Source organism: Palaemon carinicauda, chromosome 11 (genome assembly GCF_036898095.1).
Source record: "Palaemon carinicauda isolate YSFRI2023 chromosome 11, ASM3689809v2, whole genome shotgun sequence".
Taxonomy (NCBI): domain Eukaryota; kingdom Metazoa; phylum Arthropoda; class Malacostraca; order Decapoda; family Palaemonidae; genus Palaemon; species Palaemon carinicauda.
In genome coordinates this window covers 14,366,613-14,383,267 of record NC_090735.1, presented here as the reverse complement: position 1 = coordinate 14,383,267, position 16,655 = coordinate 14,366,613, and the positions used below count along the sequence as shown (strand labels likewise).

The 16,655-nt window shown below is 35.6% G+C and overlaps 1 protein-coding gene across 2 annotated transcripts in view; it reads left to right on the top strand.

Annotated features, from left to right (window-relative positions):
- LOC137649976 (cytochrome P450 3A8-like) overlaps positions 1-15,530 on the top strand; it is a 25,116-nt gene extending 9,586 nt beyond the window's left edge. Inside the window, exons 3-8 of one of the 2 annotated variants that reach the window (XM_068382966.1) lie at positions 1-128; positions 4,824-5,042; positions 8,799-8,859; positions 9,333-9,523; positions 10,681-10,919; positions 14,659-15,530. The exon at positions 1-128 is cut by the window's left edge and continues 563 nt beyond it. In XM_068382966.1, coding sequence (XP_068239067.1) covers positions 1-128; positions 4,824-5,042; positions 8,799-8,859; positions 9,333-9,523; positions 10,681-10,919 — 838 coding nt within the window. In that variant the 3' untranslated portion in view covers positions 14,659-15,530. Of the gene's footprint in view, positions 129-4,823; positions 5,043-8,798; positions 8,860-9,332; positions 9,524-10,680; positions 11,216-14,658 lie in introns of those variants that run through there. The other variant, XM_068382967.1, reaches the window with a different exon arrangement.
- The last annotated feature ends 1,125 nt before the right edge of the window (positions 15,531-16,655 follow it).

Sequence of the window (16,655 nt, the reverse complement as noted above, 5' to 3'; positions counted from 1 at the left end):
CCAAAATGTCGCCGAACAGACTCTTGCTGCGAGAAGGAAGGAAAACAAACGGGGGGATTTCTTGGACTTGCTCCTAGAGGCACAGGCCAGTGAAGAAAAGGACTCTGAAGATCAGACCAAACCAAAAGGTAAGATATCTCATGCTGTTACCCAAGAGTAATTAAATGGATATAAAGGTATACATTTACACAGTATAACTATGTTTTTGTGTAAATTATAAAAATTCTTGAGAACTGACCTATAGTTGGAAAATCCATTCCTTGTTTAAAAACATCCTATTGTAATCTAATCCTTTAATAAAAAAAAAGTATCTATAGTATGTTTAAAAACGTTCAGTTAGAAGGTGGAACAAGGTTTATAGTTCTTTATATTCTTTGATATTATCTTTACAAGAGATTTTGGGGTTTAAAGATTATATAATATTCAAAAGGTTCTATTTGGATATCTTCCATTAAAATTTAGTAACAAATACGCAAACATTTATTTTAACAAATTCATCAAGGATTATCAAAATGCTAAAAGTATTAATAAAGGTAAGCCTTTGCAGTGGTTCCTTGTCACATGCCAATTTTCTTTAGCCTGTTTTACTACTAGCACTTTAGAAATGCCTTCTGCATCAGTAAGCTACATTCCTTTAGTGGAGCAGAAGCTTGGGATTTCTTTCAATCACTCGATATTTATAAAAATTGAGTGTAAATATTTAAGCTGTCATGTGAAGCTCATTATTTTGCTAAATATTTCCGCAAATATATAATGCCATTAGTTTTAGCAGCTTTTATTATAAGAGAAAAATAACCTAAAGAAACTAACCCTCTAACACAGTAGCCTAGGTCTCCCTGCTAGGCATCTGTTTGACAGTTACGATATATTTTTAATTGCTTTTGAAATATTATTTGGAATTGCCGAAAGTCTGTGACACAAGTTTATTAACCGGATTTTAAAATGATCCTCGTAATCCTCTTAGTAAGGGTAGAAGAGACTCTTTAGCTATGGTAAGCAGCTCTTCTAGGAGAAGGACACTCCAAAATCAAACCATTGTTCTCTAGTCTTGGGTAGTGCCATAGCCTCTGTACCATGGTCTTCCACTGTCTTGGGTTAGAGTTCTCTTGCTTGAGGGTACAATCAGGCACACTATTCTATTTAATTTCTCTTCCTCTTGTTTTGTTAAAGTTTTCATAGTTTATATAGGAAATATTTATTTTAATGTTACTCTTCTTAAAATATTTTATTTTTCCTTCTTTCCTTTCCTTACTGGGCTATTTTCCCTGTTGGGGCCCCTGGGCTTATAGCATTTTGCTTTTCCAGCTAGGGTTGTAGCTTAGCAAATAATAATAATAATAATAATAATAATCCACACTCCACAGGTACCGCTTGCTGCTGTGGCTTTGATATAATGACTGATTGCTATTCCCATTACAGGGTCATCAATGAGAGGCAGAGGAAAGGGAGAAATGTGGGATAGATAATAGATTAAAAAAAAAAAAAATCTCAGTTCTTTGTCAGACGATCAAGGTTACACGCTACGGCTTACCTTTACAGGTACGAGTGCAAATATGAAATATGAATATTTGATAATTGATATTTAGAATAAGGTATCTTGTCAGTTACAAGTTACTTTTGACATTTATTACCAGATTTTGTGGTTTATGTGCCTTTGAATTTTTTTTTTTCTTCACGAGTTTGATCCTATTCAGGACAATGCACCAGAGACTCAAACTGACCATACTTCGAAAGATACAAAGGCATCTATGTTAGATATGCCTAGTACACCATTCATAGTCAGTGATGCCTAGATATTTGCTACTTCTTCACTATTGACTGCTTTGCCTGAGCCAGATCATGTGACGATACATGTATCCATATATTGTATAGTCATGAGCATGTCAGCCTTAGGGGCCAGGGTGAATATTATTTATTCATTTCTAGTGTTACTGAGGTATCCTTTCTCTGCTAAAGAAGAGCTCGATTCCTATCTTCAAAGATCGAGATAAGGTTTTAAATTGATGAGATTACAAGAACCTTTCACTTCAAGGTACAATATATGTCTCAACATCAAGATTTTCGATATCTCTCCTCTGCAGCGGTACCATTTCAGGTTGGGTAACAACTTTACCATAAAATCTGTCAGGGCTGTGGAACACAGAAGAATCAAAGTTCCAAATAGATTATCTAAAATGTCTGGCAGTATTCAAAGTCATCATCAAGCAATCTTTTATGATAGGAAAAAAAGTAGTTTTTCAAGAAGGTAACGCCACAGCCCTGTCGCACATCAGAAAGCAATGAGAAACAAGGTCAAAGACATTGTTTCTTACAGGCCAGTATCTATTGTATTTGGGTGGAAATAAGGCATATCACTCTACTGCCTCAGTTTGTTCCATGAAAGCTGAATGCCCTGCCATGTCAACAGGTGCCAGCGATTTTTGCCCACCGAATTATCATTATGTACTTAGATTTTTTAGGATGTGTGCCCTACGGAATGTTTGGAGACGGTCAAGTATCGCCTTATATGTGACCTACCTCCATTAAAAGTTAGGTGTGTTTTGTTCACTGATCATAGCCAGGGGAGGCATTCGTTCGTTCGTTTTACAATGACCTGCACTGAAGGTGCAGGCCACGGGCTCTTGCCCAAGGCAGCCTGTAAGTGGGATAAAATGTGGAAGACAAGTGGAGGCCATATTACAGGAATGGTTGAATGTGGATTTCTATGCATTTCCACCATTCCTCATGACAAATCCAGTAATAAACAAATAGTCATCACTCAAAACTAAGATAGTTCATGTAGCTCTTTGTTGGCCACAGAGGAAGTGGTTCACAGACATGAAGTCTTTTATAGTGTATCATTCTTAGAGATTGTTAAACAGGAATTATTTACTCAGACAACTCCATTAAAGCCATTTTTATCATAACACACGAAGATTATTTGACTGTTTAGAGGTTCTCTACCTCCTCATAAGGAGCAAAGAGGTTTTCAAAGTTCTTTAGTAGCTTTATAAAACATGATGTAGAAATGTTTGTATGAACATTAATTAAAGGATTATTTTACATTGTAAAAATCTAAAGGAATTTTAGCAATTATGGCTACTATGGATAATATGATTAATTCTTTAAGGTATTTGATTGTAACAGAAAAAAATTCCATGGCAGTTGTGACCGATTATAGGTCAATGTTGACTTCAGTTCTTCAGCATATTAAGTTGGACATTTCCAATATCACTGACATGAAGGATGTTATCAGGTCTTTAGTTATTGAAAAGCCACTTGCATCTGAATAAATGATTTGTATTTGGATGTCTTCCTGTGGTTTTTCAGAAGTCTTTCTTTTGAACCAATTGGTATATAGTTTAAACTTGAAAGATGTCTGTGGAAATCGTTCTTCATATCCCTATCTTGGCATATTAAAAGCTCTTTCTTTAGAGGTAGACTTCAATGAAGATTGTATGGTCCTTTTTATTATTGCCAGAATTTATGGCAAAGAATCATTTTGAGGTGAAGGGTTTGCCTTGTTTCTTCCATTACATGATTATGTGGACAATGTCCTAGATGAATTGACTCTTGGTTCGTTGATAAAGTTACCTCCGGCAATGAAGTTGAAAGGAGGTTATGTTTTCGCCAATGTTTGTGTTTGTGTGTTTGTTTTTTAACAGCTTCTTGACCACAATTTTAATCGTTTAATAATGAAACTTGCTGGGATTAACTATTATGTAAACAGCTGGAAATTATGAAGTTTTAGAAGGTCAAAATCAAAGATCAAGGTCACGGTCCAGCAAAATGTCCAATTTATATAATCAGCCATAAGTTTGGACATCGTTGACACAGACTTCAAACTTGGTTCATATTTGAGTACATGAAAATCCACGCCAATTAATACATGTTAAGATCAAAGGTCAAGGTCGACCAAAAGGTTCAGAAATGAGCTGCCGCAGCAGAGTTCTGCGCTCTACTGAGTGCCCCCCTAGTTGAGAATGAATTTGCTAAAAACTTCTTTTATTAGTGAAAATGTGAAGAATTGGTTTAGTAGAGCTAAATCTCCTATTAAGCTTTTATCTAAACTATCTCCCTGTTTCTGAAAATTTTAATCAAAGACATTAAAGTTATTATTAGCTTTGATTAACACCAAAGAGATTATCTGAAGTCTGTTTGGACATGATCTGAAAATGTAAACCATCCGTTTCTTGTTGAAGGAACTGAATATGTTTATTGAATTGAATTGATGAAATTATTGTAAGGTAACATTATTATTGGAAATACGAACATAATGATATTCTCAAGCGCTTTTAAGCTATTCATGCAGATCATACTCTTATAACTTGACTCTTCTTTTTAACAATCTTCCATATTATTATTATTATTATTATTATTATTATTATTATTATTATTATTATTATTAGAAGCGAAGCTATAACCCTAGTTAGAAAAGCAAAATGCTATAAGCCCAAGGCTCCAACAAGGAAAAAATATCCCAGTTACGAAAGAAAACAAGGAAATAAATAAATTACAAGAGAAGTAATGAACAATCAAAATGAAATGTTTTAAGAACAGTAACAATATTAAATTAGATCTTTCATATAAAAACTATAAAAACTTGAAAAAACAAAAAACTGTTATTGAGATGTTTCATTTTTCCTTGTTTCCTTTCCTCACTGGGCTATTTTCCTTGTTGGAGCCCCTGGGGTTATAGCATCTTGATTTTCCAACTAGGGTTGTAGCTTAGCAAGTAATTAAACTAGATTAAATAAGATAGAACAGCGTGCCCGAGTGATCATTTAAATAAGTCGTTACAAAACTCGTATTTTGTATTCAAAGTTACTCTTTGTCTTCGACAGTTCTCAACGACTTGACCATAATAGCACAGAGCATGTTGTTTATTGTCGTTGGCTACGATACAACATCAACGGCAATCGCTATGACTTCTTTCCTCCTATCCAAGAGTCCAGGGATTCAACAGCGTCTTCGCCAAGAGCTACAAGAAGTTGTTGAGAAAGAAGGTGTACTGACTTACCAAGGAATCATGGAGGCCAAATTCCTCGATGCATGCATTATGGGTATGTATAATCAATTATTATTATTATTATTATTATTATTATTATTATTATTATTATTATTATTATTATTATTATTATTATTATTATTACGAAGTTTTGGAAAGAAGTGAAGAGAATAAGGAAGGCTGGTTCGAGAATTGAAGAGACAGTGAAAGATGGAAATAGATGGTTATTAAAAGGAGAGGAGGCAAGGAAAAGGTGGGCGGAATATTTTGAAAGTTTACTAAATGTTGAGGATAATAGGGAAGCAGATATAATTGCTGTTGCAGGTGTTGAGGTGCCAGTGATGGGAGATGAGAATGTGAGAGAGATTGCAAGAGAGGAAGTGAAGAGAGCACTAGATGAAACGAGAGTAAGAAAAGCACCTGGTATGGATGGTGTGAGAACTGAGATGTTAAAGGAAGGGGGTGTGACTGTACTTGAATGGTTGGTGAGATTGTTTAATATGTGTTTTGTGTTGTCAATGGTACCAGTAGATTGGGTTTGTGCGTGTCTTGTACCACTATATAAGTGTAAGGGAGATGTGCACGAGTGTTGTATTTCAAGGGGTATTAGTTTGTTGAGTGTGGTTGGAAAAGTGTGTGGTAGAGTACAGATTAATATGATTAAGGATAAAACAGAGAATGCAATCTAAGAAGTACAGGGTGGTTTTAGAGGAGGTAGGGGTTGTATGAATCAGATTTTTACAATTAGGCAGATATGCGAGAAATATTTAGCAAAAGGTAAGGAGGTGTATGTTGCGTTTATGGATCTGGAGAAAGCGTATGATAAAGTTGATATGGAAGTAATATGGAATGTGATGAGGTTATATGGAGTTGGTGGAAGGTTGTTGCAAGCAGTAAAAAGTTTCTATGAGCGTGTTTTAGGATAGGAAATGAAGTAAGCGATTGGTTTCAAATGAGATTGGGGCTGAGACAGGGATCTATGATGTCGCCATGGTTGTTTAACTTGTATGTTGATGGAGTGGTGAGAGAGGTGAATGCTCGAGTGCTTGGACGAGGATTGAAACTTATTGACGAGAATGATCATGAATGAGAGGTAAATCAGTTGTTGTTTGCGGATGATACTGTACTGGTTGCAGACTCAGAAGAGAAGCTTGGCCGATAAGTGACAGAATTTAGAAGGTTTTGTGAGAGAGGGAAGTTGAGAGTTAATGTGGGTAAGAGTAAGATTATGAGATGTACAGAAAGGAAAGGGGGTGCGAGGTTGAATATCATGTTGAATGGAGAGTTATTTGAAGAAGTAGATCGGATTAAGTACTTGGGGTCTGTTGTTGTTGTAGCAAATGGTGAAGTGGAAGCAGATGTATGTCAGAGAGTTAATGAAGGATGCAAAGTGTTGGGAGCAGTGAAGGGAGTGGTAATGAATAGAGGGTTGGCATGAATGTAAAGAGAGTTCTGTATGAGAAAGTGATTGTACCAACTGTGATGTATGGATCGGAGTTGTGGGGAATGAAAGTGACGGAGAGACAGAAATTGAATGTGTTTGAGATGAAGTGTCTGGGGAGTATGGCTGGTGTATCTCGGCTAGATAGGGTTAGGAACGAAGTAGTGATGGTGAGAACGGGTGTAAGAAAGGATTTAGCAGCTAGAGAGGATATGAATGTGTTGAGGTGGTTCGGCCATGTTGTGAGAATGGAAAATGGCTGTCTGCTAAAGAAGGTGATGAATGCAAGAGTTGATGGGAGAATTACAAGAAGAAGGCCAAGGTTTGGATGGATGGGTGGAGTGAAGAAAGCTCTGGGGGATAGAAGGATAGATGTGAGCGAGGCAAGAGAGTGTACTAGAAATGGGAACGAATGGTGAGCGATTGTGATGCAGTTCCGGTAGGCAATGCTGCTTCCTTGGATGACCGCGGAGGTAGCAGCAGTAGGGGATTCAGCTTATGAAGCTTCATCTGTGGTGGATAACTGGGGAGGGTGGGCTATGGCACCCTAGCACTACCAGCCGAACTCGGTTAAGTCCCTCGTCAGGCTAGGAGGAGCGTAGAAAGGAAAGGTCCCCTTTTTTTTCATTCGTTTAATTCGGCTAACCCCCATATTTGGGGGAAAGTGCCTTGGTATATAAACGATTATTATTATTATTATTATTATTATTATTATTATTATTATTATTAGCTGAGCTACAACCCTAGTTGGAAAAGTAGGATACTTTGAGTCCGAGGGCTCCAACTGGGAAAATAGCCCAGTGAGAAAAGGAAATAAGGAAACTACAAGAGAAGTAATTAACAATTAAAATAGAATATTTCAAGAAAAGTAACAATATTAAAATAAATCTTTCATATATAAACTATAAAAAACATGAAAACAAGAGAAGAGAAATAATATAGCATAGTGTGGCCGGGTGTACCCTCAAGCAAGATGAGTATATCAAAAGACAATGAAAGACCATGGTACAGAGGCTATGGCATTACCAAAACAAGATTCCTCGTTTATTACAATTCTCTAGGGTTTGATTAATGATTATGACTAATTACATGCATATCAGTGGGTTCTATTACTATTGCTTGGCATATATAAAAACTATAATTTACTAGAAGAGACTCTAGCTATGGTAAGCAGCTCCTCTAGGAGAAGGACAGTCCAAAATCAAACCATTGTTCTCTAGTCTTGGGTAGTTCCATAGCCTCTGTATCATGGTCTTCCACTGTCTTGGTTTAGAGTTCTCTTGCTTGAGGGTACACTCGGGCACACTATTCTACATTGTTTCTCTCCTCTTGTTTTTATGAAGTTTTTATAGTTTATATATGATAGATGTAATTTAACGTTGTTAATGATCTTAAAATATTTCATTTGGATTGTTATTACTTTTAATTTAATTTGTTTGTATATGATAGATGTAATTTAACGTTGTTAATGATCTTAAAATAATTCATTTGGATTGTTATTACGTCGCATGTAATTCATTTATTTCCTTGTTTCCTTTCCTCACTGAGCTATTTTTCCCTGTTGGAGCCCTTGGGCTAATAGCATCATGCTTTTCCAACTAGGGTTGTTGCTTAGCTAGCAGTAACAACAACAACAACAATAATAATAATAATAATAATAATAATAATAATAATAATAATAATAATAATAATAATAATAATAATACCCTTTTATGATTTTTCAAATCCTAAGTGCTCTTAAAGTACTTATGCTATTTTTGTGGTAATGATTCCACACATTTATATTTCATTTTAATGAGTGAATATGCTTTGCATAATTGATAAGGGATGTCGAATATAGTCGAAGATTTACCGCAAACCATGTCTCTAGATAAAGGTTAAAGGTTAAAGGTGACTGGTTTCAGTTTCGGTTCCATCAGAATAGATACTCACCAGAACGTCAGCCGGGCAAGCCCAACCCCACCAAACATTTTCCCTGATTCTAAATTTAATAACTTTAATATTTATCATAATTTTGATAATCTTAATAATTATAATAGTCTTGATAGTTTTAATAATAATAATAATAATAATAATAATAATAATAATAATAATTTGGATCATTCTAATAATTATGATATTTCTGACCAGGGATTTGAGCCATCTGAGAGCATTATAAACGTTATAGAGACTCTCTGAGTAAATATCTGGAAGTGATTTTAGTCTTCTGCAAGCATTGTAAACGTTTTAGAAGCTGTCAGAGCAGAAATACAATCTCAAGAAAAATAGAGTAAGTTTCATGTCAGCATAGTTTTATTAATTCATTTTGTTTTGTACTCTTTCAACAATTCTATGGATGGTTTGAGCAATAATAATTTTTCTCTGTTGCAGAAGCACTGAGACTCTATCCACCATCTCCAATTTTAGAGAGAGTGTGTTCAAAGGACTATCAGTAAGTTATGTCTCGGAAAGTTTAAAACTTTTTTTCTCGGAAAGTCTAAAACAGCTGTTGTCATTTCCAACTATCAAAAAACATAATGGTCTCTACCGCCGTGTTTCAATCAGGGTTGTGGTGGCCGATGTGGTAACGTACATGACTGGTGAACGCCAGACTGAGGTTCGAGTCCGCTCTAACTCGTTGATTTTTTTGGTCGCTGCAACCTTACCATCCTTGAGAGCTAAGGAGGGGTGTGGGGTGTGGGTTAGCCTATAGGTCTATCTGCTGAGTCATCAGCAGCCATTGCCTGACCCTCCTTGGTCCTAGCTTGCGTGGAGAGGGGTCTTGGGTGCTGATCGTATGTAATATGATCAGTCTCTAGGGCTTTGTCCTGCTTGATAGGGCAATGTCACTGTCCCTTGCCTCTGCCATTCATGAGTGACCTTTAAGCCTTTAAACCGGTTGATTTTATGTTCTTATTCCCTTAGGGTTCCTGGAACGAACATCACAGTAAGGAAAGGCGACCTAGTTGAGGTGCCCCTGTGGAGTATTCACCACGACGAGAAATACTGGCCAGAGCCCGAAGTATTTAACCCAGATCGATTCATGCCTGAAAACAAAGCTGACATTTTGCCATACACTCACATCCCTTTTGGTTGTGGACCGAGGAACTGCATAGGTAAGTAATTTCCATTTACCGTTTTATATTGTGTGAATGATTGTTACTAGTTTCCCATCCAATATTTGAAACGAATGTCATGGTCATAGCTCTCACTATGCCTTGTTTAACTGACAATTTAAAATTATGTTGCTTTAATGAATACCTGCAGTGTGAAAATAAAGGAAGGAAAATATAGTTATATAGTTCTCTAAAAAGAAAAGTATTTAATTTGATGGTCCCTCCCAGTATTAATTTATGCATCAGAAACTTGGAGCCTAACTAAAGACTTAGAACATAAACTCGTTACAACTCAAAGAGGCTTAGAAAGAATCATGGGAATGACACTAAGAGACAGCAGAAGAGAAACATGAATATAACAGCAAACTATAGTAGAGGATATTCTAACTACATGTAAGAAAAAGAAATGATCATGGGCAGAACATATAATGAGGATGATGGATAATAGATGGACATTAAGAATAACAGAATGTGTCCCTTAAAATAGCAAAGGAAGCAGTGGAAGGAAGAGAAGACGATGGGTTGACAACCTAAGAAAATTGCCGGTATAAACTGGTATAGAAAGACCGTAAACAGACACGAGTGGAAAGCCATGTCTGAGGCCTTTATTTTGCAGTAGACTAGTAACGGCTGATGATGATAATGATGACATATATATATATATATATATATATATATATATATATATATATATATATATATATATATATGTATATATATATATATATATATATATATATATATATATGTATATATATATATATATATATATATATATATATATATATATATATATATATATATATATATATATATATATATATATATATATATATATATATATATATATATATATATATATATATATATATATATATATATGTATATGTATATATATATATATATATATATATATATATATATATATATATATATATATATATATATATATATATATATATATATATATATGTGTGTGTGTATGTATGTCTATTGGCATATATATATATATATATATATATATATATATATATATATATATATATATATATATATATATATATATATATATATATATATATATATACTGTATTGTATATGTATATATGGCTGTGCATTTAGAAATAAAGTCCATAATTACTGTTTTCCAATTTCAGCAATGCGTTTTGCCCTGATGGAAGCGAAAGTGGCATTATCCAAGCTAGTCCTGTCCTTTGACATGAAGACGGCTCCTAGATTTGACAATATAGAGCTAGCAGCCGGTGGCTTCCTTCTTATGCCTAAGGCTGTGAACCTTACACTTAAACCTTTGAGGGATGAATGGAACCTTTTGGGGCAATCTGTCGAATGCTGTGATACTGATGTGCTTCCTGATAGACACCTTTCTGATTTATAAGTATCTTGAGAGGTGATGATTTATTTATTTATTTTTTTTTTAAGATATTTGGGTGTATGTATGATATTGGCCACCTGTATGTATGATTACGACTACCTTAGAATACGGCAGTGTAAGGGGGGTCGCACTGTTAGGTAATTAGGGATACGGTTTGTAGGTTAGGCTAGGGGGTAAAACGTAGGTTAGTTGATGTTCACACGAGAAGAACTGGCCGCTGATATACAAAGGCTCCAGATATTTCAAGAGGTCTACCCAGCTGCAGCATGTTCAATATTTTGTGATAAGGTATATATATATATATATATATATATATATATATATATATATATATATATATATATATATATATATATATATATATATATATCTATATATATCTATATATATATATATATATATATAAAAGTAAGTAATAACTATGTTTTCTGAGTGCTTGATCATTCTAAATCATTACTTGGAAGGTTATATTTAAGGTAAATGATTCATTAAAAGTTCTACAGAAACGGCTCGAGCCTTTTCCCTTATATAGAGTCCTTTCAATGACGTCACTGGGAATCGCCGGCGGCCATGCTGGAGGACATACAAAGCGAAAACATAGCGGCTGCTACAGCCAATATGGACAATGAGAGCGACTTTGTCAAACAATTGTCGGGTGAGGATAAGCGTTTTTACAAGCAGAAACTCGATCTAATTGATCGCCTAGATCCATACCAGATGCCGAATTCATTCTTTCAAAATATTGAGGATTATTTCCATTGAATAATCTGCTTCCAGAATTTGTTGTTTTTCCTTTTGATGCTTTCAAGTCCAAAATTAGATAAACACTGGGCCAATGAAGAGAGTGTTTATAATTATAAAGCTAATATTGATCATTTAGCCTAACCTTGTGTATTATAATTTTTGATTGTCAAAATGTATATAAATGTTTTGCATTATAATGTCAAATCTTTATCAGTTCATGCCTAACCATTGTGTTTGTGTTTGGTTACAAATGCTATAATTTCTTATATGCATATAAACATAGGATTAACAAACTCTACTGTAATGCTCTTGGATGATCGTTTTGCCTCCTTGCAATTAAATGCGCAATTGTTCCAACACAGAATACTTACCTCGAACTACTTTCTTAGGAGAGCCTGGGGATCTCTAATCACGACCAAGAATTTTGCGTAGTTGTCTCTCTCTCCGCTGCCTCTCAAGGGCGTTCCAGGGCGAAGGGATACACGCCCAGGAGCGACCCAGGTCATGTGGGTGACCACGCTTTCCAACCATTAAGCTTCTGGTCGCGGCGTAGTTAACATCTCGCCGCTCTCTCTCGCTTTTCCCGACCGTTAACCTTGTGTTCCCACGTGATTACTTTGTGTTCTCAACCCTTGTCCCACGTGTGCCCGTGTGTTCCTTTACATTGTGTCTCACGTATTCCCGCTGTGTTCCTCACCTTTCCCTTGTGTCCGTGTGTCGTTTGTGTTCGCTTTTTCCATGGAACCTCAGCATCGCTGTCCCGGGGCTCAAGCGGGTAAGTCTTGCGGAGCATGGCTCTCGGTGACCGGGGTCGACCCGCATTCCATGTGCTCCTCGTGTCGGGGGAAAAGGTGTTCCCCGGAGTCTAAGTGCCCGGAGTGTGAGTCTTAGCCGGAGATCCAATGGGCTCTTTTCGCCAAGAAAAAGAAGAAGGCTTCTAAGAAGTCGCCTAAGAAGTCAAGCCTTTCGTTGCCGGTGACTTCGCCCTCGGTCCTGTCGGAGAGCGGTTCTCCTTCCCCTTCCCCTTCCCTGGGTAGGGGACTAGGTAAGTCTGTTTCGGGGAAGCGGCCCATTGCCGCTCCCCATGAGTCTAATGTGGGGGATTCTGTGTTGAAGGAGTCTATGCAGACAAGTGAGGGGTCTGCTAAAGTGAATGGAGTGTGTGCTTTAGACGAAGGCCTGGTGCCCGCAGGACCCGTCATAAATGTGGATCCAGTTGCAGTTTAATCTGGCAAATGCTAAAAGGTTGCTAGTTTCAGTTTCAGTTTACTATGGCAAATGTTGAAGGTGCCTAGTTTGAGTTCCAGTTGCAGTTTAATCTGGCAAATATTAAAAGGTGGCTAGTTTAAGAGTTCCAGTTGCAGTTTAATCTGGCAAATGTTAAAAGGTGACTAGTTTAAGAGTTTCAGTTGCAGTTTAATCTGGCAAATGTTAAAAGGTTGCTAGTTTCAGTTTCAGTTTACTATGGCAACTGTTGAAGGTACCTAGTTTGAGTTCCAGTTGCAGTTTAATCTGGCAAATATTAAAAGGTGGCTAATTTAAGAGTTCCAGTTGCAGTTTAATCTGGCAAATATTAAAAGGTGGCTAGTTTAAGAGTTCCAGTTGCAGTTTAATCTGGCAAATGTTAAAAGGTGGCTAGTTTAAGAGTTCCAGTTGCAGTTTAATCTGGCAAATGTTAAAAGGTGGCTAGTTTAAGAGTTCCAGTTGCAGTTTAATCTAGCATATGTTAAAAGGTGACTAGTTTAAGAGTTCCAGTTGCAGTTTAATCTGGCAAATGTTAAAAGGTGCCTAGTTCCAGTTCCAGACTAATCTGTAGGTGCCCTCAGTCAGCCGTGACCTTAACAGTAAACAGTGTAAGCTCACTGTCCAAGGCTTGCTTAATCTGCGGCTATACAAATGAAAAGATAACTCTGTACCATTGAATTAACCAGAAATCTGAATAGTACAAATAGACTTGTTGCATATCGCCAAAATTACTCCAAAAGACCCGAAAGTTTTGTATATTTTAAAGTAGCTTTTTTTTTTTAACTGATAATGATCAAATTAATTTAATAAATAAATTTCAAGCTTACTTCAGATACTGTAGAATATGTATCAAAAGACTTTGTAGTTCAGGCCTTAGACCTGAAAGTTTTGTATATTTTAATTCAGCTTTTTTAACTGATAATAATCAAATTAATTTAAATACATTTTAAATTTACTCTACTGTAGAACATGTATTGAAGACGTTGTAGATCAAGACTTTAATTTTGGCTTTTCGGTCCATATTAAGATCTGTGGAATTGTTGTATCTTTAAATGCAATTTTAATGTTTAACTATTTATAGTTCAAAAATATTTTCCTATCACAAATTTTGTCTAAATTATAAAACTTGGTTTTAATTTAGAGCTTCAGTTATATTTTTCTTTTAATAAAATGTCAAAATTTGATATTTTAAGATTCCTAATACTTGAATATATATTAAGGTTTTCTTGTTCTAAGAAGTTTTTATTGGTATTTTTCCTTTGAAATATCTCTTATTATTGGCAATTTTCCTTTAATAAAATGTCAAAATTTGATATCTTAAAGTCGTAATACATAATTATTGAACTATTTCTTGTTCTAAGACTTTTTTGTCCTAATTTTAATTCCATTGAATAGTTTTTATAAGTTTTTCTTTTGGTATATTTGAAGTTTTTGTCCTTATTTTAATTACATTAAATGGTTTTTGAAAATTTACCTTTTGGTATAATTGTTTTCAATAAAGGTTTTCCTAACTTCAGCTAAATAAATAGTTTCATGCGCTTTAGCTAAAATGTGGTAAATTTATAGTATTGTTCCCCTCTGATGGTCCAGCACTTTGCTGCAGTAGAGAGGCTTGAGTGTCTCAATGATGGGCTGGGCAATGGCAGTGGGGTAATTTATCCATCCTGGCAGGCTCAACCATACCGCTAAGGCCAGTTCTGAGAGACCAGACCAAGACTGGACCCCTATAGGCCTTCTCCTTTATTTCAGATAGGCAAAGGCTAGGAGAAGGAAAACTCCAAAATCAAACAAAACAAGACCCCGACGGCGGAGCTTCCCAGCGCCGGCGGAAGAGGGAAATGCCTGTCGGGCAGGCAACAAGGCGGTCCTTGACATAACAAGAACCCGGCAGCTCGATGCAACCAACATCGGAGAAGCTGCCTGTCTCATATGTCTTGAGCCGCGGTGAAAACGTTGTGGGCCAAGTGTGTGTGCGTGGCCGTTGCAAAGCCACGACCACCCAAAACAATATACCCAGCTACTGGCATTCTGTCGATTTATCAGACATGAGCACCCACCCCATAGATAGGAGGCTGATGGCTAACGACAGAACCCAAAACTCGGACACGAGTGGGCGCCGACGATAGTATTGTTAATGTTTAAAGGCTTAAGAATTTGTAAAGTCCAATGGTTATCTATATTTCTTTTTGTATGTGTGAACAAAAGTTTGTTGCAAGATTTAATTTCAATTTTATTACGCTGATTTATAAAGAAACTGGTAACTTTTGCTATATAAAAAGCACTGGTCTTGCCCGTTCGTGTACAAATTAAACCCATTTTGAAAGATTGTCGGGTTCCTTACAAAATATGATTTGAAGTTGTGGTAGCTATTACCAAAAGTTAATATTTCGTAACTATATCCAAAGGGAAAGTTCTGAAATGCAGCTCCAACTGAAGGTAGGTTATTGTAAGGAAAGGATACGGAGTTTACAGAGATGGTTACCCAAAATTAGTTCTGAAAGGAAAGCCCTCGTACAAGTTATTCAGTATTGGTGTCCTTTGAGTAAAGATTTATCATTGTACTTTAAAGTGATCTTATTTTTAACGGGCCATGGGGCACAATAAACGAAGCACGTGGAGTTTTCCCTGAAGAAGAGGAAACTTTAACACTGTCCCTGACAAGGAAAGGAAAACTAAATGAACAGAAAAATTTAACATTATTCTAAAAACAGTAACATCAAAACAGATATGTGATGAATAAACTTTTAAAGACTTGTCAGCCTCAAAACAAAAAATTTGTAAATGTGAACTTTGGAAGTTCTTCCGATTCAACTACCCTATCAGGAAAATTATTCCACAACTTGGTCACAGCTGGAATAAAAATTCACTCCTAGTAACTCTTAGTGAGTCCACTTGACCGGGAAATGTCTTATTTAGAAGAACTGTCAATCTGACGAACGAGAGTAAGCTTGAGAGTTTTTTTTTTTTTTTCTCGACGCTACCTCATTTAAAACAGGCTATGGTGCCAGTGCAATGATCTTTATTTTCGTAAAATATATTCCTCTGAAGATACGGCAATGCTAAAAGTCAGACTTTGTAGAATCTTTGCCCATCCCAAAGCATTTTATCATAAATGAATTAACAGTGCATATACATTCAATATTAAATGCCATTGTAGGTGATATTTACATTAATTAAAATCACGTGGGTTAGCGATATATATGTAAGAATCTTATTCAACCAAGAATGATGCTGAACTTGGTTTTAAAACCGTAGCTTAGACAGTGTTCCATGCTACGATAAGCTGTGTATTTATTTAAAAACTCTGAGAGCAGAGAGAAAAGTCTATTAGTGTCATATTAGATGTATGGATCTGAATTAATGTATAATTTAGATCCTTATAAGTAACTTGCAAAATTAAATTGGATGAAGAATTATAGTTTACATTAATCTAAGAAAAACAAAACTCCTTTTTTTCTAGCATGTTTACTGTGGTCTGTCTTTTAAAATATTTCAGGCATAATGTAGCCTAGTATGGGTTTTGATGAAAGTCTTTCATAAAGAATGGTTCAAATTATCTATAAAACATCCATCGTTACAATACTTGTGTACCATTATTTATATGAATGGAATTTTATTAAGAATTCATGCTTTTAATTCCTACCATTGACTATGACTTTAATATACATTGCATTAGGAACAGAATTATTGCTAGCTTTAATAATCTAATTAAATTAATGATCATAGGTACAATAAAGAATGCAATATATA